This window comes from Xenopus laevis, chromosome 2S (assembly GCF_017654675.1).
Source record: "Xenopus laevis strain J_2021 chromosome 2S, Xenopus_laevis_v10.1, whole genome shotgun sequence".
Taxonomy (NCBI): domain Eukaryota; kingdom Metazoa; phylum Chordata; class Amphibia; order Anura; family Pipidae; genus Xenopus; species Xenopus laevis.
Genome location: NC_054374.1, coordinates 127,775,808 through 127,802,326, shown reverse-complemented (window position 1 = coordinate 127,802,326; position 26,519 = coordinate 127,775,808). Strand labels below are relative to the sequence as shown.

The 26,519-nt window shown below is 39.0% G+C and overlaps 1 protein-coding gene across 2 annotated transcripts in view; it reads right to left on the bottom strand.

The window, feature by feature from the left end:
- LOC108709816 (protein Wnt-10b) overlaps positions 1–25,977 on the bottom strand; it is a 52,353-nt gene extending 26,376 nt beyond the window's left edge. The window contains exons 1-2 of one of the 2 annotated variants that reach the window (XM_041584369.1): positions 25,733–25,977; positions 2,960–3,128 (exon numbers count right to left, since the gene is read on the bottom strand). Coding sequence is in view for 1 of the 2 variants with exons in the window: in XM_018249999.2 (XP_018105488.1) it covers positions 2,966–3,048 (83 nt within the window). In the remaining variant the exon portion in view is untranslated. The remainder of the gene's footprint in view (positions 1–2,959; positions 3,129–25,732) is intronic. The other variant, XM_018249999.2, reaches the window with a different exon arrangement.
- Positions 25,978–26,519: the final 542 nt, after the last annotated feature.

Genomic DNA, 26,519 nt, shown 5'->3' with positions numbered 1-26,519 from the left:
AATACTCGCCTTACTTCTGTTCCCCCTCCAGTGCAAGTTGACGGTCAGCCTGAATTTGAGATCCAGGAGTTCCTTGATTCCCGAATGGTACGTAACAAACTCCAGTACCTCACTAGGTGGAAAGGATTCGGTCCTGAGGAGAACTCCTGGGTCTCAGTTGATGACATCAAGGCTGATCGTCTTAGGAAGCAGTTCCATTTAAAGTTTCCTGGGAAGCCTGGGGGTCCGGTGTCCCCCCCTAGAGAGGGGGGTAATGTAAGGAAATCTGTTTTACCTGGGATTGGGGGTGCTGTAAGTCGGCCGCGGGGACGCCCGCCACGCCGGCCGCGGGGACGCCCGCCTCGTGGTTCCACCATCTTGCCTCCTTAGGACGCGCGCGCCCGCGTCTCGTTTCCTTTATTTTGACGCGGACGCGCGCGCGTCGATCCTGACGCGTGTGCGTCGATTTTGGCGCGAAAACCTTGGCGTCCAAACAGGGTATAAATAGGCCACTTCCACTCCCAGCAAACTGCCCGTGATAGAACTTGTTTCTGGTGCTCTGTTCTGAAGCCTTGTGCTATTTTGCCTGTTTGAATCTGATTATCCGTGTTTGACCCAGCCTGTACCTTGACCATCCTGAATTCTGTATCCTGACCTGTGCCTGATATCCGACTACTCTTCTGCTTGTACCCTTCCTGCTTGATACCCGGTTTTGACCCTTGCCTGCCTGACGACCCTTGCTTTCTGCCTGCCACGACCCAGCCTGTCTGACGATCCTTCTGCCTTATCCTTGTCTGTTACCGTGATCCTCGGTCCCAAAGACTCTAGCTACCAGCCGTGCCCCATTGCCTGCCAGAACACTTGCTTGAACCTCTCGTAAGACCAGGTGGCACCCGATTAGGCTGAGGGCTCCTCCCGAAGCTCAAAGGTGGTCACACCACTGGTGAAGCTTAGCTCAGAACCAGGATTCGAGCACTTGTTCTGGTGTTGGGTGCCGGCCGTGGCACAATGTCAGCATGGGCCTTTATATTGTAGGGCTGCTGGGTAAGCTGAGAACCTTGCCCGAGGTAATACTTTACTAGAGGTAGCAGCAAACAGACAACACTGGTAACTTTTGGAGCACAACTGCCATTTTTTCAACTGACAGTTTGTCTAGAGTGCAATGGTCTTGAGGACATGAAGGAAAGATGCACCCAATGGATCCAAGTGCCCCCAATAGTGCTTGTGCTTCAACGTGAATCAGAATGGCGTTGTCAGAATGATGCCAGAATGTCATTCATTTGGTGTAAGTACGCTGCATCTATCGACACAGTCTTTTCTGGGAAACTGGGGAAGCTCCATGTTTCCCAGTGTCAATAGGGACATTTGCGCACAAGGGGGTGGGTCAGACGCAGCAGTGCCGAACATAACTATGTGGAAGGAGCCGTTTTGGACACAACCTTAATTGCAGTTGGGCTTTATAAATGAGTCCTAATGGGTGTTATGTAGTAATGCAAAACATCCTAATCTTGAAACTCATTGTAAGCAATGAAACTGTTGCTTTAACTGTTAAAATCAGTGATGGGTGAATTTCTCCCGTTTTGCCGAAAAATTTGCAATTTTTCCCCAAAAAATTAGTCGAACAATTTGCGAAAATCTGAAAATGACGCCCGCGTCCAATTTTGGACATGCCTCCGAAAAAGTCGCTCGCGACAATTTTGACGCTGGAGTTAAAGTCAATGGGTGTCCAAATAGTGTTGATGCGCGGCGGCGAAATGTGGAAATTCGCAGCAAATTCGTGACAGCCAAATTTATTCGCCCATAATCATAATTATAATTACACTAGGCAAGTAAACCTGTCGATTGGTTGCAATGGATTATCATGCACCATAATGATACATAAGTCTGACTGACTTGAATCAAATCAGACTCATTTTCACAGTTTGAGACTTGTGTGCTACCATATATGTACAAGATCAGACTTCCATGAGTCCATGAGATGGCAAATCCCTGACACATCAAGGTTATGCTTAGACTGGCAGTCTATATAGCAGGGATCCCCAACCTTTACAGCCCGTGATCAACATTCAGAAGTAAAAGGAGTTGGGGAGCAACACTAGCATGAAAAATGTTCTACGGATGCCAAATAAGTGCTGCGATTGGTCATTTGGTGGCCTCTATGTGGTTGACAACCTACATTGAGACATTTGGAAGTTCATCTGGTTTTTATACAACAAAAACTTGCCTCCAAGCCAGGAATTGAAAAATAAGCACCTGCTTTGAGGCCTCTGGGAGCAACACCCAAGGGGTTGGAGAGCAACATGTTGCTCATGAGCTACTGGTTGGGGATCACTGCTATATAGGATCCTTTGACACTCAAGTACACAACTACATCTCTCACATCCCTCAGGAGGAATGAGCATCATATTCCTGATCCATGATATGAAAAAGTGAGGTTCTGCAATGACAGATATTATATAATAGAAAGTGCAACATTGGCTCACTATCCCCAAATATATAATCATTTCTTCTCAAACCACTTCAAGGATTTACAAAGACAAAAAAGTACCATTTGCCACAAAACAGTATAACTAATGACATGGCAAAGCCATAGGAGGAATGAAAAGGAAAGCATGGAGTTGACACTTGTTTGGTTTTGACCTGAACAGTTAGTTTTTCTATGCAGGATGGGGTCTATGTGGGGTAGGGTTTTTTTTTAACAAGGGGGTTGTTTCTCCTTTAAATGATTGCATATTAGTATTACTATTATTGTTAAATATAATTAGTAATATCAAATAATCAAATCCACTTGCATTAGTCTAAGAAAACTGAGCATAAAACTGAAACAGACATTTTAAGCCATTACAAATCTAACATCTACACAAGGAGATATCTCTACCTGATACCTTTTTTAAAAGAGTGACATCTAAGAGTCCCCTTTAGATAATGACCATTCCGGACTATCATAATGTATCCCATTCACACATAAACATGAACACACATTTACCGGCTGCACAGCCAGATGGCAATGGCAAGAATCCAGGGCCATGTTTCTGTATGGTTGTCCCAGGCCATCCTCTGACATTTCATTGGACAGCTGTGTCAGACAGTGAGGCTCTTCCTTCATCTCCTGGCCCGGGGGGCTTCTATCTATGTCAGTCCAACCTGCCCTGTTAAAGTAAAAGATACTCAGTTATTCTCATCTGCTCTTGTGAACCTTGACGTTCTACAACGTTTCACTCAGTGCTCTTGGATATGCCCTACTGCATTTTCAAAAGGCCAACTAAATAAAAGAAAACATTTGCCCACTTGTATGAATATAATAAAAAACTTTAAAATAACCACCTAATTACAAAGACAATTATATTTTTAAAGAATGAATATATAAAATAGAAAACTCTTTTGCACCGATAAAATTCCGAGGAACAAGAAGCTGATCATTATTTTTCACAATATTCCACAACTGATGCTGATGAATGAACAGTAAATAGAGATTTATATTTATTTGTCTTGTCTTTTAAGAACAGGTGGGCTTCTCAGTATAGATTGCAGAGACTTAGGGTAATTTACCCTCAAAAGCACTCATGCATTCAGTTACATTTATGCTAGTTAGTTGTGTGTAAAACCTTATTAATTAAAAGTACTTGTGCCAAAATGTGCTCTTTGCACTTCCATATAGTTGTGCTCACTGCTACTGCCACTTTAACTGAGTGCTGCAATGCCACTTGATGCAGGGGAATCCTGGACCTAGCACCACCTTCAGAACAGGTGTTTGCTTCAGGGTTCCCTCAGTGCCCTGCTTCAATCGATGCAGTGACTCGAAGGGACACAGCGCACGGGATGGGAGTGTTTGGACATGGGGGGCCTAGTTGTTGAAAGGAGGACCTTTGGTGTTGCAGCCCTGGTGGGCCAGCAATGAACCAGTCCAATGATTTGTCAAAATCATGCTGAATACGGGAAATAACTCAGGCTGGAGTTTGAAAACCTTTAGTACAACTGTCAGGGCCGGATTTCGTGATGTGGCGCCCCAAGGCCGCATGGTCCCAGCATCTTGCACGCATGCCCCCCTCCTCCCTAGGAAACATGGTCCTAGAGCAGGCTCCGGTAGTGCATGCACTTTTTCCGCAGACGCGAGTGGTCTCTCAAGCACAGGAGCACTGGGGAGCATTGAGTCCCCAGTGCCCCTTAGGGATGCGGCTGGGGGGGCCATGCCACAAATCCGGGCCTGACAATTGTAACCAGCTTACGTTGAAGTGTGAACACAATTCCATTGTGCATTGGCCACTCTTGCTTCACCTGCAACTGCCTCAGTTTTCCTAACTGTCCAGTTTTTAGAGGGATAGTCCCTCTTTTGACAGCTTAACCCGCAGTCCCTCGTTTGTACTGGAAAGTTCAGTTTTTCTCTGCACTGAACAGGCAGAAAAAGAAACAATGTTTCTAATTTAATTGGATTTTGGCAGAGAGCCCAGAACAGCCACAGCTTCAAATAAGATACTTTTGTAACAATTTCGAGATAAGCAAATAAGTAATTGTAACAATATAAGATAACAGCTCCCTTGGGAGAAATTAGACTCAAAGGTTAAGGAGCAATTCATCTTCATTAACAAAACTGTAATAACTGACAAAAAACACAGAAATATGTTCAAACTTTCCAAACTTTCATTACCTGCCAAATTTTGTAAAATTAACATGGTAATTAGGGGGTGCGGCCACAAATATTTTGTTGCACTACATGCGCCAACTTTTTTGTCCCTCTTTTTATTTCCAAAATGAGCTATGCTGCCTCTGATTGCCACAAACAACTGCAATTCTTGAAAAAGTACTGCATTGTGGGTAAAAAAGGGTGAAATGGGGTTCAAATTGTACTTCGCTCCTACTACTATTTGAATATTGTTTTTCATATATTAAAAGAAATATAAAGGCCCTACAAATGTTATGTGGTAATAAAGTTTACAGTTTTTTCGGAGCAATTTCTTCATTAATCAGTCACACATTCCAACAAACCCACTGATTTATTACTTAGGGGGAAGTGCCATTCCAAGATAATTTATGTTTAGGATGATTTTGAAGCAAAGCAACGCTAACAACACATTAAGCATTAAAATTATGCATTACTGGAACTTTTAACCGTTTCATCTTTTAATTCGAAAAAAATTCATTGGTAGAAAATTGTTTTGTTTTTACTCTTGCTGCCTACTGCTAACTCTTTCATGTAATTCCTTTCAACAGCGATAGTGAGCTTGTGCCTGTCTCTGGCTTACTGATAAATCAGAATTCATTATGAGCTGGTAATTTGATTCACTTTTTCCTCCTCCCACAATTGCTCACAAGAACTATAAAGTTGGAAAATAAGAGTAGATTCAGATTTTGTGTTTGCCCTGTTTAGCTCAAGAAATAACAAAAAAAAATTAAAACAATTGGCAGGTTGTATCATTGTATACTGTATATTGTCTCTTTAAAGAGGAACTAAACCCTAAAATTAATATGGCTAGAAATGCATCTTTTCCAATATTGCACCAAAGATTGAACATCTCTATAGTATAGATATAGGAGATCCTTGAAAAATGAAACGTAGGATAATAATGCAAAAATAAAAGCATTCTTACACTTTTGACAACAAGGAGTGTGCGGATCCCTCTTATTCTTATATGATTTACAATTGATCAAGCACCTCCAACCAACAAATGTCAGAGGTGCGGGCACTCCAGACAAAGTATTTGTATGTATATATATATATATATATATATATATATATAGTATATTGTGGGTTCTCCAGAGTGAACAACCCAAACTTGGCTAGTCTTTCCTCAAAGCTAAGATTTTCCATACCTTTTACCAGCTTAGTTGCCCTTCTCCGTACCCTCTCTAAGATGATGTACACCATTTCTAGCCTATTTCTTTAGTTTGGCTTTAGTTCTGCTTTAAGGAGAAGTTACTGAGCCAACAGCTACTTTAATAATAGAGGTACATTGGCCCAGGGCACACCAGGACAAGCTTTTCAGGTATAAATAGCAGACCCCTCATTTGAATCAAATAGAGAAGTTTTACAGCCATGATAACTTCTTTCTTACTTTAATTTTATATCAGAATAAATGTTTCTATACATACTATAAAGACATTTTTTTCTTGTGTTTTCCCCACTTAATTGATCCACCCTCCAGAACCTGGACTTAACAGCAGGCATAATTTAAGTCAGTGAATAAGCTGACAGTAAACAATTTGTCATAATTTAGGTATAAAAAATAAATCTAGATTAGAGTAGGGAAAAGGGGGCAATAGAAAAGAAAAATATGAGGGGAAGAAACTAAACAACTGTGGTTACTATGGGGCCTATTTCCTAATGGTCATATTTTTTTGTTTAGTGTTAAAATCATGGATTATACTAATTTATCTAAGCCACAATAAAATCGTAATTTATTAAATGAGAAACACTAATAAAAGGCTTTATCTTCTAACGGCTGGCAAGTTCATGAAGATGTCAATGGGAGCAGTGTTGGACTGGGATGCCAGGGGCCCACCAGAAAACCTTAGACCATGGGCCCATTTTCCAAACTATTATTCCTCCACTTCTCACTCAACCTCTTTATTCTCCTAGTCTTTTATATCTACTTACTATATTATTCCATTATTACACATTTTTTCCTCATAAAGAAATGGGGAATGACCATGAAATAGGCTAAATGGTTAGAAGTAAGAGGGGCCACTAACACCAGAGCCCGTTGGAGTTTTCCTGGTATCCCAGTGGTCCAGATCAACACTAAATGGGAGCTGTCCATTTTCAATTGGCAAATCTGTCTTTGCTTTGTGATAGAGGTTAGAGGTTTTCGGGGATTATATGCTTTTATTCATATGAATTGAATTCTTACAAAAATGAGGATTTCAAAGTTTTCATATTGTTATTCAATTATTTTTGTTTGTTTTTCATTTGTGAGTTTTAAAAAAATTGATACAAGAAGAGGGTGGAATGGTGCAGTGTGTCATAACAAAAAGTCAAATAAAGGTGTTACCCTAGTAAACCACAGTTCAATCAAAGAAGTTAAATTTGGATGAGGAAAGAGTCTCACAGTTCACCCCAGTCTGAGGGTGCAAATATATAATCAAAGTAAAATGATGGGAGTTTCCCAAAAATAAGTCAAAAATAGTTAAGAATACAAAAGCATTTCATAGGACAAGAAAGACAAATAAGGCTATTTACAGTATATGGCTGTTCTATGGCTTATTTATCTTTAATGTCCTAATAAATGCTTTTGTATTTTTAACAATTTTTGACTTATATATGGGAAACTCACGTAATTTTTCTTTATTCTAATAAATTACCATTCATGGGTTTTAGTAAAAACTACTACTTTAGTGGTTTCAAAAACCACTAAATCTGGATAAATGGGCCTCCCCGTTGAGGTTGTTTACACTGGAAAAGAGGCGCTTAAAGGGGGATATGATAACTATGTCTACTGTTAAAATATAAGGGGATCATATAATAATCTCCCTAACACTTTATTTACCAGCAGGCCCTTCCAGCAGACCCAAGGACATCCATTTACATAAGAAGAAAGTAGGTTCAATCTTAGGGATTTTTACAGTGAGAGCTGTGAAGTTGTGGAATTCTCTCCATGAATCAGTTATACTGGCAGATACATTAAATAGCTTAAAAAAAAGGACTAGATCTAGTCAGGGGCGCTTCGCTAGTGAGGCGAGTGAGGCTGTCTCCTCAGGCAGCAGCACCCCACTAAGAACCAGGGGCGGCAAAAATGCTGCTCCTGGTACTTTAAGAGCTGAATTTCCGGTTTTCAAACCGGAAATTAGACTCTTCTAGCGCAGAGAGTGCAGTTAGGCTCTCTGCGTACCCTCCTGGACCCCCTCAGGCGCAAAACGGGGGAGGGCGGCAGCAAATGCTGCTGCCTCAGGCAGCGGAGGGGCCAGGATCGCCTCTGGATCTAGTTAGTTTTTAGCAATGAGAAAATACAGGGCTGTGGAATTAGCTCATAATAGAGGCTTCAGATATTTTTCTACATATGCATTAGCAGTTAGGCAGGTTTATTAAAAAAGTTGAACTTGATGGAAGTGTCTTTTTTCAGTCTAAGATACTATGTTACTATGCTACTTTATTGTTAAACCAAACTCTCATCTCCGTCAATTTTATAGATATTGGGCCTAAGATAATTACTCCAACTGCCCTTCACAGACTGTCTCTAAGAGGCTATCACCTTCTATTCCATGGCTCTGAACCAGCTAAAAGATAAAAAGAGCTTTAAAAGAGGTATGGCAAAAATGTTGCCAACTGTGTTCTGAGGTTCTGTATAAGTCCAAGGCAACCACAGCCTTTTAGCATGGAGGATCGGGATCAATGAAGATGTCCCCAGTAGCTCTTCACCTTCTTTTCTGCTGACTCACTGCACATGTTCTAGGCTGCTGTCAGTTACAGGTTGAAAAAAGACCAAAGTCCTCCAAGTTCAACCCCCTCCCAATGAACCCCAGTGTACACATCTATATACACTCACACTGACCCCTCTGTACACTCACATATATGAACAATATAAACCACATATCTATACTAATTGTAGATTATAGTATCACAATGGCCTTTGATATTATGCTTGTCCAAGAAATCATCCAAGCCACTCTTAAAAACATTAATAGAATCAGCCATCACAACATCACCCGGCAGTGCATTCCACCTCACTGTCCTCACTGTGAAGAACCACCTCCACTGCTTCAAATTGAAGTTTTTTCCTCTAGTCTAAAGGGGTGGTCTCTGGTTTGGTGATCCTCTTCCCCACTATCTGTCTATAATGCCCTCTAATGTACTTGTAAGCAGTAATCATGTCCCCTCACAGGTGTCTTTTATCCAGAGGAAACAACTATAACCTTAACAGTCAACCCTCATAATTCCATCCCTTCCATCCCTCTAACCAGTAACCAGTGTCTGCACTCTTTCCAGCTCATATAGATGCAAAACCTTTAGTGTGGTGTAGTAAGTCCAGCATATAAAATATGGAATGCCCAGCCATGTTTATTTTTAAGGTTTATCCTCTTTAACGCCATCAAACTTTGTTGTCCTACTCTTTTCCAATTTGCCTTCAGTAAGGATCTAGCAGCATGTTTTCTACCATCTTCCAAAAGCTTTCTGCAACTTTAGGGTTAGTTCACATGAGGCGATCCGGGGATATTTTGACGCCTGGCGACTAAAAGCCTCTTCTTTTGGGCGACAATCTCCCCGAACTACCTCCTTGTGTCTTCCCATCCGCTATAATGAAAAGTCACCTGCGCTAAAGCACACCGAACACCGAAGTCGCCCGATGTTTCCGTGTGAGGCAACTTCGGGCGACTTCTGAAAACGCAGTGCCGCGTGTGCTTTAGCGTAGACGACTTTTCATTATAACAGATGGGAAGACACGAGGAGATAGTTCGGGGAGATTTTCGCCCAGAAGAAGAGGCGATTGGTCGCCAGGCGACAAAATCTCCCTGAATCTCCTCGTGTGAACTAACCCTTACAGGTCCTCCATATGTGCATTTTTGATTCTGAAGCAAACTGATATGGAAACTGGATTTCCGCTAACTCTGTTTATGTACGTAGCCATCACTTCTACTACAATCAGTACAGAGCATTCCCTACATAATTATAATAAAGTTCATCTGCTTCAACATAGTTCTATTACATATTTCTGGGGGGGTTGCTGTGGGGGACCATCAGTGAGATCTTTGCCCTGGTCTTACTGACACCCTAAATGAGCCCTGTCTGTGCCCCCAGCAAAGTGTTTTAGTCCCTGCAAGATAATCACTTTTGATACCCATTTTTTTCCCACAGAGGAACTGTCATAAAATAAAATAGTTTACTTGGAAACCATTAGCAATATTGTAGCAATATCTGGAAGTAAAGTAACAGGCACTGCCATTTTAGTTTACAGGGTAGTAACACATAGCAGCCCCTGGTCTGTCATCTACAGTAAAGTAACTGAAAGTAAGATTTGGATTAGTTGAAATGGGTTACTACTGTTCAAGAATAAACTTGTTTTGAGAAAGAACCTATTTGCCCCTATTATGATTCTACAGGAACGACTGAATGCTGACAGTCTACAAACACATAACTCTGAATAATGTGACAGGAAATTAACTAGGATAATAAAAATGTGTAGTTAAGTGGTTATACCTTTTAGATTCTATTGATGGCACAAAGTGAGTCAAAAGTGCACCTTACAGCTGTGACTGACTATTGTAGGGTCACATTTCTCTTCTCTGTCAGTAAGCCTGGAGGCTAGCCACTGACACGTTTTCTTTTCTACTGCTGAAAGGCCAGATGAGGAGGGGAAACCTGACACTTCTAACGATTAGTAACCTCTCACAACTGGTGCCCAATATTTAAGTCTGGTTTAAAAAAACTGCTTGCAGTTCTCCTTTTTAGTATTATATGTGCAAGTGTAAAAAACAAAACGTATTTCCTTTCTCCTACAGCGATTAAAAGGAAAATACAATTTATTTATGAATACGGCTCACTTTTATTTACAGTGTGTTTCTATAAGTGTTATTTTGCTTACTGTTTTTTTTCTCTTCGTTTTTGGAATATTTTGGATCTTAAGCTGATTTTTTTGTCTCTAGCAAGTTAAATTGTGATTTATTCCATTGTACAGCCCAGTGAAATATTGCCTTTAGTTGTCAAACTGTCATGAAAATGATAAGATGCTTTTTAGACTTAAAGGGGTAATTCACCTTTAAGTGAACTTTTCTGGCCAATTCCTAACAACTTTTGAAATTCGTCTTAACTTATAAAATAAGTGCTTGCTTTCCTCTTCTGACTCTTTCCAGCTTTCATATAGGGGTCACTGATTCAGGCAGACAATGGTATTGCTTTTTAGGCTACAATTTCTATTATTACATATTATTGCATATCTTTCTATTCAATCTCTCTCCTATTCATATTCCAGTCTCTCATTCAAACCACTGCCTGGTTGCTAGGGTAAATTGGACCCTAGCAACCAGATAGCTTCTAAAATTCTAAACTGGAGAGCTGCTGAATTGCACATTGTCTTAGAATAGCACTCTCTGCAACATATGTGGAGGCTTATTTATCCACATTCTCATTTTAGTGGTTTTAGAGGTTTTTGAAAACCCAACTCAATTAATTTTGTCTAAACCCACAGATTTCGGGAAATGTATTAAAAGATCCAAACATAAAAAGCACAAATAAAGTGCTGAACGAGGCAAAAAAATATGTATACTCTAATACCTCGTATTTTTGTATTAAAGGTTTTCTTGTTTTTTACACTTAATAGATCTCAATGTTTTTGAGTTTTAATGAAATATAGGGAAAAATAATATTTTTTCCACATTCATAACACCAAAAAATGAAAGCGTTTTAAAGGAAAACTATACCCCCCCGAACAATGTGGGTCTCTATAAAAAGATATTGCATAAAACAGCTCATATGTAAAATCCTGCTTCATGTAAATAAACCATTTTCATAATAATATACTTTTCTAGTAGTATTTGCCATTCGGTAATCATAAATAGAAAATTGCCATTTTAAAAAATAAGGGGCGCCCCCTGGGATCATAGCATTCACTGTACTCACAAACATACCAACAAACCATACTTGTGAGGTCACATGAGCTAAATAACAGACAAAGTTCTTTTGCTTCCACACTTCTTCCTGTTACAGTTAGAGCTGTAGTATTTCTGGTCACGTGATCTCTGAGGCAGCACACAGACCATCACAAAATGGTGGTTCAAGGCAAGAGATGTAAAAGGGCAATATTTACTTAAATATATAGACCAGTTTGGTGAAATTCTTTAATATGCCACTTAATATGATGTAAACCAGTGATCCCCAACCAGTAGCTCGTGAGCAACATGTTGCTCCCCAAACCCTTGGATGTTGCTCTCAGTGGCCACAAAGCAAGCACGTATTTTTGAATTCCAGGCTTTGAGGCAAGATTTGGTTGTATAAAAGCCAGGTGTACTGCCAAACAGAGTCTCCTGTAGGCTGCTAGTCCACATATGGGCTACCAATAGCCAAATTCAGCCCTTATTTGGCTTGATCCAGGAAAATTTTTCATGCTTGTGTTGCTCCCCAACTCTTTTTACATCCGAATGTTGCTCACGGGTGAAAAAGGTTGGGGATCCCTGATGTAAACTATCTGTTGCTTGAGTGTTCATTTTGGGGGTATAGTTTTCCTTTAAAGTAATTGTTTGCTTCAGAAAGACAACTATAGTTTCTGTGTAGCCATGGGGGAAGCCATTCAAGATGGAAAAAAGGAGAAAAGGCACAGGTCACATTGTACATAATGACAAGCCCTGTACAATACAATGGTGTTTTATCTGTTATCTACTATATAATATGTGTCTTTTCTTTTTCCAGTTTCAATGGCTGCCCCCATAGCTACACAGCAACTTGTTTATATAAACTATAGATGTCTCTCTGAAGCAAATACACCAGCTGTACCAGTGCAGAGCTACAGTACATTATACTTTGATTACTTTGATACACTTTCAGGGGCAAATTTACGTATGGTCGAATATCGAGGGTTAATTAACCCTCGATATTCGACTGCCTAATTGAAATCCTTCGACTTCGAATATCGAAGTCGAAGGATTTAGCGCAAATAGTACGATCAAACGAAAAATCGTTTGATACGAAAGATTTTAATCCATCGATCGATCGATTTTTCTTCGACCAAAAAATACTTAGAAAGCCTATGGGGACCTTGACTTCGGTAGGTTTTAGGTGGCGAACTAGGGGGTCGAAGAGACAGTGCTTCAACTATCGAATGGTCGAACAGTCGAATGATTTTTAGTTTGAATCATTTGATTCAAAGTCGTAGTCGAAGGTTGAAGTAGCCAATTCGATGGTCGAAGTAGCCAAAAAAATCATTCTAAATTTTTTTTATTCTATTCCTTTGAGCTAAGTAAATGGGCCCCTCAGTGTTTTGGTTTTACTGATCCTTTAAGGTTCTTGCCTGTGGTAGTATTTTTATCTCAGATAATGAGCATTTCCAAGAGGTACCCTGCTAGTAGCTCTTGAATCTGCCAAAGGAGCACATTCTCCAATCAAGTGAAGCTGTTTTATACAATGAGCCCAATTGTCCTCCGTTATTAAGGTTGCCACCTTTTCTAGAAAAAAATACCGGCCTTTCTATATATTTATCTTTTTTCCCTATTAATAACATTGAGATCAACCATAATTTTTACCGGCCAGGCCGGTAAAATACGAGCTAGGTGGCAACCCTATCTGTTATATGAGAATAAGATACAAGTCAAGGGGTGTACATCAGTGGTGTTGTGGTAATTCTCAAAGAGCCAAACTATATTTTTCCGAATTTTCAACAATCACACAATGCATTATAGCTGTTGGGACATTGACCCCACTTATGAGGAAACTGATACACTTCTTGTGATCAGGGAAATATTCAGGGTCAGACGGGGCTGACGGGACACTGGGAAAAAACCCAGTGGGCCCCTGGCTCTTGTGGGCCCCGCTGGCCCAGATCCGCACCCTGATCTGCAGGATTCTTCCTGCCGTGACCGCCCGAAGGGTGCAGGGGACAGCAGCCCTAGTGGGCCCCGGGCCCCTCAGTCCGACCCTGGACATATTTCCCCCTTTAATGATAGTTATCCGTACTATTGAGAATTCACACGCTCCACAAAAAGTTTGCAACAACCATTTGTCTCCTGGGGCATGCCAGCTGTTTCGGATGTGCACTGCAACCCATAGCAATATATCTATATATATATTACTACAACCCTTAAAGGAACAGTTCAGTATACAAATAAAAACTGGGTAAATAGATAGGCTGTGCAATATAAAAATGTTTTCAATATAGTTAGTTAACCAAAAATTGAATCTATGAAGGCTGGGAAGTTTTAGCTGCAGTAGTAAGTGGCAGAAAAGGTTAAAATGAAAGGGGAAAAGGGAGAACATGAAACATACTGGAATTTTTAGAAGTGTATAAACCAAGATGACCGATTGAGGAATTCAGGTTCAACTATATTTTTAATGTCTTTGCTGGTTTATTTTTAAGCTACAGAACTTTCATTTTTAATGTTTGAAGCTGTACGCATTGTTTTGATATCCTAGAGGGGCAGAGTGTGCGGCTTTTATTGGCTCCAGTTTGGACTGGAGGACTAACTGGCATCTCTGAGTGCGCATGAGGGTACCCAGGCTTCATTCAGCAAGAAACATCTGTTGTTTTCTAAACCCAGTATATGTTTGGTTACAATTTCCACATACAAAACGAGGAAAAGTAGGCATTGCTTTTCACTATGGCACCTGCACTGATCTTAATCTCCCACATGAAAAATCCTGGTTTCCTTTCATGAACTAAAATGAGACATGTTTTAGCAGGCAACCAGATTGTACCACCCTGCCTTTGATGTTGTGTTTGCCTAATTAATGCTGAATAATGTAGCAGTAAACAAATGAATAAATTAACTAAAAGATTTAAAAAGTAATTCATTAAAACATTTATTATAAAAACCAAACAAATTCTCCACCTGCGTGGAACATCAAGGTGACTTCTTATATCATTATATTTATATTTTATATTTATATTTTATATATATATATATATATATATATATATATATATATATATATATATATATATATATATATATATATATATTTCATGGTGTACAGTAGCTTTTTCTATAGACAAGTTTCACTGAGTCATTTTACACAAGTCACATCACTAAGCATTGTTACAGGCATTGCACGGCTTCGGTGCAGATGCAGTAATAACTAGTCATAAATACTATTTTATATAAACTCATTCATATATATATATATATATTCATATATTAGTGTGGCCATTGGCAGTGGTGCCAAAAAAACTGCAAGATTTAAAGCGGATTATGCAGCTAACCTGAACAAGCTCCAAAAAACAATTTGCCAGAAATAGCGGTGAAACGAACAGCTACGATTGCATATGTAACGACATTTATCGAATTTGTCTCATTGCACTTTAGTAAACATGCGAGCAGCGTTAATTTTGTCACAAAAATATTCTCAGAGATAATGGGTAATGGGTTGTAGCCAATTTTTACAAACTTTAGTAAAAGGACCCCTTAGGCTGCTGTGATACTCAGTACAGGGTAGTGGAGGCATATGCGATATGCAAACATATTGGTCACTGTACATTTTGTTCAATCCCTGTAGATTCACATATGTGTCTATGGGGTATTTTATCAAGGAATGAAGTTAGAGATCACCACAGTCCTCTAGAGTGAAATACTGCCTCTTTCCATTAATTTCTATGGGAGTTTGAAAGGCGTATTTATCAAAGGATGAACTTTCACTTTCACCCATTGATAAATACTCTTTTAAAATCCCATACAAATGAATGGAGAGTGGCGGAATTTCACTCTAGAGGACTGTGGTGATCTCTAACTTCACTCTTTGATAAATATACCTCTATGTATACTTATTTAGTGGTACTTGTAAACACAGTGCTATACATCAAGGGGGTTATTTATTAAAGTCTGAATGCTAACAACTCTAATAATTATAGTTTTTTTACAATAAAATCCAAATCTGAAATAAATTGCGAGAACAAACTCAAATTTATCGCGATTTATTATATCCTGAGGCTGCAAAAAGTCCAAATTCGAAAATCCACCATCTCAGACCGGCCAAGGTTGTATTTAAGTCAATGGGAGCGGCCCCTATCCTATTTGGAAGTTTCTGTGGTCTGTGCTGGAAGTAGCCCCAAAATCCGACTATTTCAGATTTTTCGTGCAATAATCGGGAACATTCAGGCTTTTCTGGAAAAAGTCCAAAAAAATCAAGCAATTCTGGGCAAAAATCCGAAAAAAAACTTGAAACAATTCGGGGTTTCACTCGATTTTATTGAGTTTTTCCCCCAATCCAATAAATCAAGTTTTAAAGTTAGTAGGCTCATTGAAAATAATGAGTAGAATGCATTTTGTTGCATTCAAGGTTTTCTTTCAAGTTCTTAATTGATAGATTTTTCCAGATGAGTTTGTTGCATTTTTTTTGAATGAAGAAAAAACTCACAAGTTTGAATTTTGCCTCCCAGGAGTGCAATGACACTCTCTCTCTCTGCTTTGTGGTAGCAGTTTGGCTTTGGTGTAATAATCCTCCCATGCACAAAGCCAGGCCTGTACAGAATGGGTTTGCTGAGATGGGAGAGCAAGACCATGACTGTCCTACACAGAACCCTGACCTCAGCCCAACTGAACACCTGTGGGATGGATTGGAACTGCAATCCAATCCTGATCCCCCAACATCACTAATCCACTTGTGGCTGAATGGAAGCAAATCCCACTAACAATTTTCCCATAAATCTTCCCAAAAGAACAAAGGATGCTATAGCAGCAAAGCAAAAGTCATTTTAATTTTGCACACTATATGAAGACCAACTTACTGATCATAACAATATAGAAAATGTCATCTGCCAGGTGTATATTTCAAGTGCTTTGTTGCCTTTTATGTTGTAGGCTGTTCTATTCAGTGTCCCTTGAATTTTTATGCAACGTAAGGCTCTTTTACAGCACTACATGCACTTGTTACGGCTATAGAAATAAATGATGATAAAAACGACATCTTTAGTAGTTAAGTGAGTCGGATAATGTTGGTGTCCCTAGCCATAGCTGAAGAAGACTTCTAAATTACCCTAAAAGTCTTCAGGCACAGCATTCATTGCTGATGAAAGACTGTAGGTAGTTGTGAAAGTCTGCAGAACTAACCACCCTTTTCTGGTGAATAGCAAAGAAACTGCAGTATCACTAACATGAATGTGAGAATGTTCCACTTGTGGTACATTCTGTTCAACATTAATATAAATTGCTAGTCTAATAGAGAAGTTTAACAGAATACAAAACATTTGGTTTTACTGTGGGTCCATATAGAATAAAGCACAGCGGGACTGGGAAAGACTCCTGGTATACATGGGCCTATCTAGTATTTTCCAGCCATGTGATTCTAGCTCAGCCTCGATCCAAGAAGATTTAAGGTTTTTTGTTACATGGGTGATAAATTGCATTGTAGTTGCTCCTGACAACCAATAAGCATCCATCTATTACAAGTAAGAGTAGACTGTAAAAGAATCTAATCCCCTAAGGCCAATGCCAAATGGGGGTCTTGTTCGTTGCTCCTGTCCAGGGGAAAAAAGTGATAAATGAAACACTGCTGCTCAACTGTCATTGCTCCTGATGTTTAGAAATGGTAAGATGCACTAAACACAGTGACAGGGAAACTTTGGCACAAAAATACTTGCTTGAGTTGTTTCTAACTGTGACTTGTGTACACCAGAATGGATCGTTGTATTCTTAACATCAGGTGGACACAGGTGGACAGTGAAATTTAGATCTGAACCACTGATCATGCTTATTTTCTGCTATACAGACAGTTTGACTCATATAATTGGATGAAGGTAGAATGAAATCAGTCTCCTTATGCACTGGAATAAGTGTCAATTTAAAATACAATCTATTCTTTTCAACACTAATCTGCACGACTAACCGTTATACATTGATTTCTAACTTTAGCTAGAAACAAAAGCAAAAAAAAAAAAAAAGTAAAACAACCCCCCCCCCCAAAAAAAAGCAGGTGCCAAGGGCCAGTATGAGCACTATCACAGTAAATGGGGTTGCCATAAAGCAAAAAGTAGTGAAAGTAGGAGGATATACTCACAGTTCACCCCAGTCCACAGGTGCATATCCATGAGAAAAAAAACAATAGTTGGGAGTCCCCCCAAAAATCAGTCAGTGGAAGTACAAAATGTTTATTAGGACATAGTAGACAAGGGCCTAACACGTTTCATGCCTGTTGGGGCACTTACTCAGGCTATGAGTAAGTGCCCTCACAGGCACGAAACGCGTTATGAGTAAGTGCCCCAACAGACACGGAACGCATTAGGCCCTTGTCTACTATGTCCTAATAAACATTTTGTACATTTAACTACCTATGACAGATTTTTGGAGGGACTCACAACTATTGTTGTTTTCTCATAGAAAGAAGGGGTCCCTATTTATTACAACTTAGAAATGACGTTGGGACCATCACCCTGATGCCTGGAATGTGACTGCTCTGAATATTTGTAGTGACTCTTCACAACCCATTCTACAGGGGCATAAAGTGAGAAAAAATGTCCCCCTGCTATAACAGAACAATAACCTGGGCTCCTTTCTTTTGTCAAGAAACAGAACACAACAGGGGGTTCGATTTGAGTAATGCGTAACTAGTGAGTTAATATGTCTATAAAAGACAATGGGACACTAAAATAATTGCTTTGCCCGGATGACTGTGGTGGCTCCTGCTACCCATCATGCTGAGACTGAACAGCATCTGCCATTGTTAATTTGATTATGTGCCTTTTGTCTTCCTGCACTATAAAGTTCTAGTTATCAAAATTCAAATAAGTGATTCAAATTTTTATCAAACGTGAATGTTTGCTGATTTACCTCGAAATTGTACTCTGTCTAAACCCCCATCAAAATATACAGCTCCCATTGACTTCTACACGAGTGTTACCAATTTTAGCGCTTAACAAATAGGGTACATATGAGTTTTTAAAACATGATTCAATTTCAGGAGTTGAAGCCCAAAAAAATGTATTTGCAGCAAAATGTTAAAATTGAACATTGATAAATCACCCCCTTAGTGTAAGGAGGGCCTGGCATATCTAGTACTATCTAATATGCATTTTTATCATGTAATATAACAGGGCTGTTTGCATGGAGTGGAGCAATTATGCGTATTACAGTACATGCCAGCATTACCATCTTTAGCACAGTAGTGGTGTATTCTGTATAAAGTGTGAAGGATTTCAAACTTTTTTCAAAAAAATCTTTTTAAATTTTAAATGCTAGTGGAGCTTACTCTAACGCTGGTACCAAATAACACAAGTGCAGTTACCAACAGTCAAGAACATCAGGGCTCACTTTTTTCAAACCATTTTTTGTGTGGCCTTTAATAGATTTTCAATTTTATAAACCGCCTGTATTAACCCCCTCTTGCATGTAATTCATACTGTGGGCAAAAGTGTTCCTCACCTCGTTCTTGGCAGCTGCTGGCACAGGTATATATTTGTGGGCAATATGATGGAATTTTTTTTGCCTGCTGCTGGCATAGGTACAGATTGGGGGTAACAATAAGATGGATGTTTTGGCTTATGCTGGCACGGGTATAGATTGTGGTCTTGGGGCAATCTGAGGGATTGATTGCCATTATCACAGGTACAAATGGAGGCAATATGATAGGTGCTGGCACAGGTACATGGGGCAATATGACTGGTAAGGTGGGAAATGGTAATGCAGGACCGGTTGGGGGCACTGATAGAAGCCCTTGCCTAAAGTGCCAAAATATCTTGGCCCGGCCCTGAATAGAGTAGATAGGAGTTTTTTTCTGAATTTTTTCTAAGTCCCTAAATACGCTGGCGACTTTTCATTTTTCAGGGTGATAGGCTGCAAAAGATCGTAAATTTTTTCCAGGGTTCCCCCCTACATTTTGTTACATTTGGCACATAAACGATACACTGGGTTTATGAGTAGGGCAATATAACCTCTATTTTCTTTTATTAAGGTTTCCTGGACTTGTGTAGTGTAATGTATTTGCAGCAACAGATACATCCATTGTACTTTAACTTCCCGCCGTATGCAAATTAGGCATCGCTAGCACAACTTCGATTTGCTTGGTGCAGTAACGCTAGCGCAACTTAGCCAGTGTTCGGCGCCCTGGACGCAATTTCGGATTTTAGTGAATTAGCTTTGTCCTGGCTAATCTAATCCTCGCAAAGTATTGTGATGTGAGTGAAGCCGTCGCTGGCGAATTTTCAGAGGTTAGTAAATTTGCTCCAAAGAATGGACAGGGGCTTGACTCCTTAAAATAACAGATAGAGGTCGAGTCTGTAGGACCCTAACAAGTATATGAAGGAAAAGAACTTCTGATAGACCTCTATGCAGTAGTTGGAATTAGGGTTACCAGATCACTTTAAAATGCAGGAGCACATCTCAAATTTCATATAAATTTAATTGAATCTAAATGCAACCAGTGCACCCCTGCAGCATACACTAGACATGTCCCTGAATTTTCAACTGAGCTGGTAACCCAAAGTTAATGTCCCTAGGTGCTCGCTTCTGAATCCCAAACACTATACTATACCTAAAGCAACAGTATGATATTCTTCACAACTGTATTGTATTGTATTGTTCACCTGCATTTTGCACAAACCATTTAACATTGGTCCATGTTATCTGTATTTGTCTTGCTACAGACAATGACTTTACATCTGTGAATGTAATATGATCAGTAAAAAGCGGAGTTCATCAGCAGCAGCTCCGTGGAGCCATACTCAGGTATCACTGCTGCACCAGCTGTGTGCACATCCAGTTATTACTTATGTTGTTTTAGCCTGAGGAAGGATCTTAACACCTACATTTTCCATTAAAGTGTTCTGAGTGACTAAAAAGGGTCAGCTTTAAAAAATAATCTCCAAAGGCTGACTAAAAAATAATTTGTTGTTAAGCCCCTGGGCATTCTTGATGCATCTTGTGAGATGGATTTGCAAAAAAAAATAATACGTTTTCTGAAGACTGTGCAATTCATGTGTCTTTAAAAGGGCAGACGATGGCAGGTTTAGGGCAGGTGGCAGGCAGGTTTTGAATGGAAGTAGAGTATTTTTTTTCATGTCACATATTTTACCGAAATAGAATGTCTCTCTTTCTGATCTGTACCCCCCCTGGTGTGTAGGTTTTATGTTCATAAAGGATTACCACTGTCATTGACTAATGTCTGATTTGTGTTGATGATGAAAAACGACATTCTGAATACGTCTAACTCCTGACGCAGGATAAATCAGTATTTATAAGACAAATGTGAGATCATTGAAATTGTTTGATAAATAAACGGGCAGTTATTTTTGTTTCCAGTTCTTCCATAAATGACCTTAGTCCTGTTACTGTTTTGCTCTGACTTCTTTCCATGTTTTTTTTCTCCCAGAAATCTTTGACTACTTTTCAGAGTGTACCAGAAGTATCAGGAGAGTATCAATAAGATGTCAACCTCAACATATAGGGGGTTATTTATCTAAATCCACATTTTCTGATATTTTAAATTAAAAAAAACTAATAAAAAAAAAAACTCCAACCAAACTAGAATCCATGATTTACCCTTATTTATCATTAAAAAACCAAGAAAAAACACGACTTTTTTGGATTGTTGCACGAAAACTGTGACTTTTTTTGGATTGTAATGTGAAATATCAGAATTTTTTAGATTTGATGCCCGAAAAGTAATAATTTTAAATGTAATCGCCTAAAAAGCCTGACATTTTTGGATTCGCGTACGAGACCCAGCGCAGACCAGAATATTTTCAAATTGCAAATAGGTATTCTGTCATTGACTTCTGCAGGACCTTGACAGGTTGAAGTTGGCTTATGTTACATTGTTTCAAAAGCCAGTGCCACCAGGGCAGAGAATAGAAAGGGACAGACAAACACTGCTTTAAATAGCAATATATACATATACAAATCATTTTTAAAGCCATAGAAAATGTGTAATGAATATATGTTGCAAAGTTATTTAGAATTATGGTTTTTAATTAGGCAAAACATTTTTTTATGTGTTCTTTAAGAGACCTGTCTTAGAGAACTGATTTCTGCTACATTGTTTAAAAAGAAGAACCATGAGTCCAGAAAGGGACAGACAAATACAGGTTTTAGCTATTTTGCAATTACATTTTTAAATAACATTAAGGCAAATGAAAATACAAATGTATGGAAATGTACTGAATATTGATGATTTGATTATAATGGCAATTTTCTATCAATAGGCAAACTTTTATTTTTTGGATTAGCTGTATTGTACTAATACCTAAAGTAGTCTACTGGATTTTGCAACAGGATTAAACCATTTTATTGCCTAACCCAACTACATAGGGCTGGGACATTCATTTGCAAATGTTAGCACAGTGGAGATCTCAGGAGCAGCTTCAGTTCATTGAAGAATACAACACGCCCCACAAATAATCTTATTCCCAGAGCAGATGGGCAGCAAGAGTGATTGATAGTTTTTAGGGGCTTGTATTTATTGCTTGGTCTTTATATGCAAAGTGTCAGAGAAAAAACAAAACAGAATTCTCGTTTTGATAAATATAATATAAATATATGTCAGCAGACTTTCACAGAATAGGTACAATACAGCATTAACAGAGGCAGGCATTAATATAATGGGAACATTACACATGTCTGTAATGTACTGTCATTAATCTATTGCACAATGTAACAATTCTAGGGGGAAACATTTTTATACAAGATACATCATGCATTTGGAGAATACATTAAATAAATTCCCGTATAATAATTCCATTAACGCAAAATGTGCTTGTTCTTTATGTGTTACTCTTTTCTTTTTATGGTTTAATTAAATTGCTCTTTTTTCGCTTTCTGTATGAGGGCTAATATTTTACCTCTAGAGCAGCAGCCGGGAGAGAGATTGCATATAATGAATTAATTCCTTAAGGTGGCCATAGATGCAAAGATTCGCTCGTTTGGCGATGTTGCCAAACGAGCGGATCTTTCCCCGATATGCCATTAACAGGCATGGCTATATCGGGGGTAATCTGATTGTTCGGCCATATGGCCGAACGATCAGATTACTATGTGCCATGAGCTCCGGCGGGATCGGTCGGGTCAAAATCAAACTTGACCGATCGACCAAACGACCGATCTCCACTGGACGAAAGATGTCGGCACACGCCGTACAAATCCTCGATTCGTACGATTGGATCTGTGTGTCTATGGCCACCTTTAGTAATAGTACAACAATCCTCTCACACCTTTTCTTTGTATGTCAGCTCATATGGTGGGCAGGGGTAACAAAAGTTTAGGTGTGTGTTTATAATGGCATCTTTCAAATTACAGGTTTGTTTCAGGATAAGGCGTCTACCACCTCATCCATCATTCTTGCCAATGACTGCACTACTAACAACTCATTCGCCTGCAATCACAGGGTTGGGATTAGAAGACAAAATGCATGGGAAAATGTTTTCTTTCACATACAGTCAAGACAATTTATAGAGAGAAATATGCTGGAAGGAAGATAGACTCAGGGGTGCTTCGCCAATGAGGCCAGTTGAGGCTGTCGCCTCAGGCGGCAGTGCCCCACTAGGTACCAGGGGCAGCAAAAATGCTGCTCCTGGTACTTTAAGAGCGAATTTCTAGGGGAGGGGGGGCAGCAGCAACTGCTGCTGCCTCAGGCGACGGAGGGGCCAGGATCACACCTGGATAGACTGACACATGGATAGATGTAGAGATAGCTAGAGATTAGCTAGATAGATACTGTAGATATAGATAGACAGAGATAAAGAGATAGATGATAGATATAGATAGATAGATAGATAGAGAGAGACAGACAGACAGACAGACAGACAGACAGACAGACAGACAGATAGATAATGGGCATGCTCCACTACTAATATTTCCTATTAACTAATATTCAATATCATTACTAACCTACACACACAAATATTTATTTATAAAATTAAAGGTTTTCCAATGCAGATCCTTCTACCTCCCTAGGATATTTGCTACATTCATAGATAGATAGATAAATAGATAGATAGATAGATAGATAGATAGATAGATATATAGACAGAGAGAAAGAGATAGATAGATGATAGATAGATAGATAGATAGATAGATAGATAGATAGATAGATAGATGATAGATAGATAGATGAATAGATAGATAGATAGATAGATAGATAGATAGATAGATAGATAGATAGATAGATAGATAGATAGATAGATAGATAGATAGAAGATAGATAGATAGATATAGATGATAGCAAGATAACTAGATAGATAGATAGATAGATAGATAGATAGATAGATAGATAGATAGATAGATAGATAGATAGATAGATAGATAGATAGACAGACAGACAGAGAGAGAGAGAGAGAGAGAGAGAGAGAGAGAGAGAGAGAGTGAGAGAGAGAGAGAGAGAGAGAGAGAGAGAGATAGATAGATAGATAGATAGATAGATAGATAGATAGATAGATAGATAGATAGATAGATAGAAGATAGAGATAGATAGATAGATATAGATGATAGCAAGATAACTAGATAGATAGATAGATAGATAGATAGATAGATAGATAGATAGATAGATAGATAGATAGATAGATAGATAGATAGATAGATAGATATAGAGAGAGAGATAGATGATAGATAGATAGATAGATAGATAGATAGATAGATAGATAGATAGATAGATAGATATAGATGATAGCAAGATAACTAGATAGATAGATAGATAGATAGATAGATAAATATAGACAGAGAGAAAGAGAGAGATAGACAGACAGACAGACAGATAGATATTTCCTATTAACTAATATTCAATGCCATTACTAACCCACACACACAAATATTTATTTATAAAATTAAAGGTTTTCCAAAGCAGATCCTTCTACCTCCCTAGGATATTTGCTACATTGATAAACAGACCTTTAGATAGGACAGATAAATATAGATAAATAACAGATACATAATCGGCTATATAAATAGAGAACAGCAGACATATAATTAGGTAGTTAGATAATTAGACAAGTGAATGAATGAATGAATCGAGAGCTGAAGATAAATAGTTTCTTAAAGATAGACAGATAGATACAGACAAATGGTAAACTGAAATGTTAGAATAGGGACCTTAAATTGTAAGCTCTAGTGGTGCAGGGACTGATATGAATGATGTACAATCTATATAAAGCTCTGCACAGCATGTTGACATTACATATACAGAATAAAATAAATGTATATTTTCAGCATTATATATTTCATTATTATGCATTATTATATATTTTCCTATTTAGGCACATACAGTGGAACCTCAATTTTACATCCCTTGATTTTAAGTTTTCCCTCATTTTACATTGTATGTTTTATGGTCCCCCCTATATATTATGCATAAAAACATTTCCCTGATTTTACATTTTCCTGGATTTTACACCATTTTTTTCTGGAACCCTGAAAAACGTAAAATGGGGGTTCTACTGTAGATTTTTTTTCCTGTTGATAAACATGATGCATCTTTCTTTTACATGCAGCAATCACAGTCGCTTCTGTGACACAAGGGCTTTAATTCTCAAGTGCTAGAATTGTGCACATTATGTAGTTCCATACTTAACACAAAGGTCTGTACACCTACTATTCACGTGTATATGTCTGTTAAATATACAACTGTTGCAATTCAGTATCTAATCACAGCAATGCACTCTATTCTTGTCATTGCACTGTACCCACTCTGAGCCACCTAGCTGGCAGTCAGTGTTAGAAGTGGAAAAGAAGGGTCCCGTGGCAATGATGGAAGACTGGGACACACTCTAATTCAGGGATGTCCACCCTGTATCCTCTATCTGTATTTGGTTTTCAGTGGAAAGTGGAGAGTTGCAACTCAACAACAAGCTAGAGATGTACAACACTCACTTGTAGAAAAGGAAACCTTGCAGAGTACTAAAGGAGAGGGGAATCACTTATAGCCAATGCGCCAGGAGCAACATTATGCAGAACAGGTGGTACAAGTATATGGGGTCCTAGCATTGCTGGGGCTCTAGAAATAAAACAACGGACATACTGCGCAGAATGTCAAAAGGGGCCCTGGGTGCTCATATAGTACTGGGCCCCTAAAGAAAATAAAGGTTTCTTAAGGCAGCCCTGAATTTGCTGCATTATGTTTTGTACAGAATTTTAGCAAATGCTGTGCTGAGTGGCAGGTGCCAGGTCAGGTAGTTTCCATTCCCCTACCCATGCCCAGTTGCCATACCTTGCTCTCCTGTGCCTGGCTATGGACTGGAGATGCTCCCTTGTGATCTCTGTGGGTGCTACATGTCTCTTGGAATGCTACTGCAATGTGGTGCCACCAAGCTTCCCACTCATGTTCCCTGTGGCACTGGCTCTCCCTGTGGTTGTGTTTGTATCCCTGGTAATTCCCAGCTGTGCCTGTTACACAGTCTGTGCAGCTCCTGTTTGGGATATGGGCTGTTTCTCTGGTAGATTGGCTCCTCTCTGAAGTTGCTCTAGTCAGTGCACGCCACAGCCACTCCCTGTGGTTACTTCTCCACTCCCCTCTCTGTCCATCACTTCTACAGAATTCACCTCATCTCATTCCTTGGCAGATGTCTCTCTCTCTTCTCTCTCTCTCTCTCTCTCTCTCTCTCTCTCACTCTCTCTCACCATTCTGTTGGGGACTGATAACAAGGGGTGATTACAGGGTACATTTGCTCTGGACCTCCAGCAACAGTGGGGCTCCTTAGAAGGAGGTAAAGGACATATTATATTGTAAAAACAATTGTTAGAAATATATATATATATATATATATATATATATATATATATATATATATATATATATATATATATATATATATGTGTGTGTCTTTGTTAACCCCCCCCCCTCCTTAAATAGGATCCTGCCATTCTGCATTGTTGCCAGGGTTCCCTGCTTTCTAACCCTGTTTATACTCAATGTGTATCTGGGGAAAATGGGTATGTAAGGGCACCGCTCTCCAAAACTGAGAAAATACTGGTTTGAGGGGGATATATATTTCCTA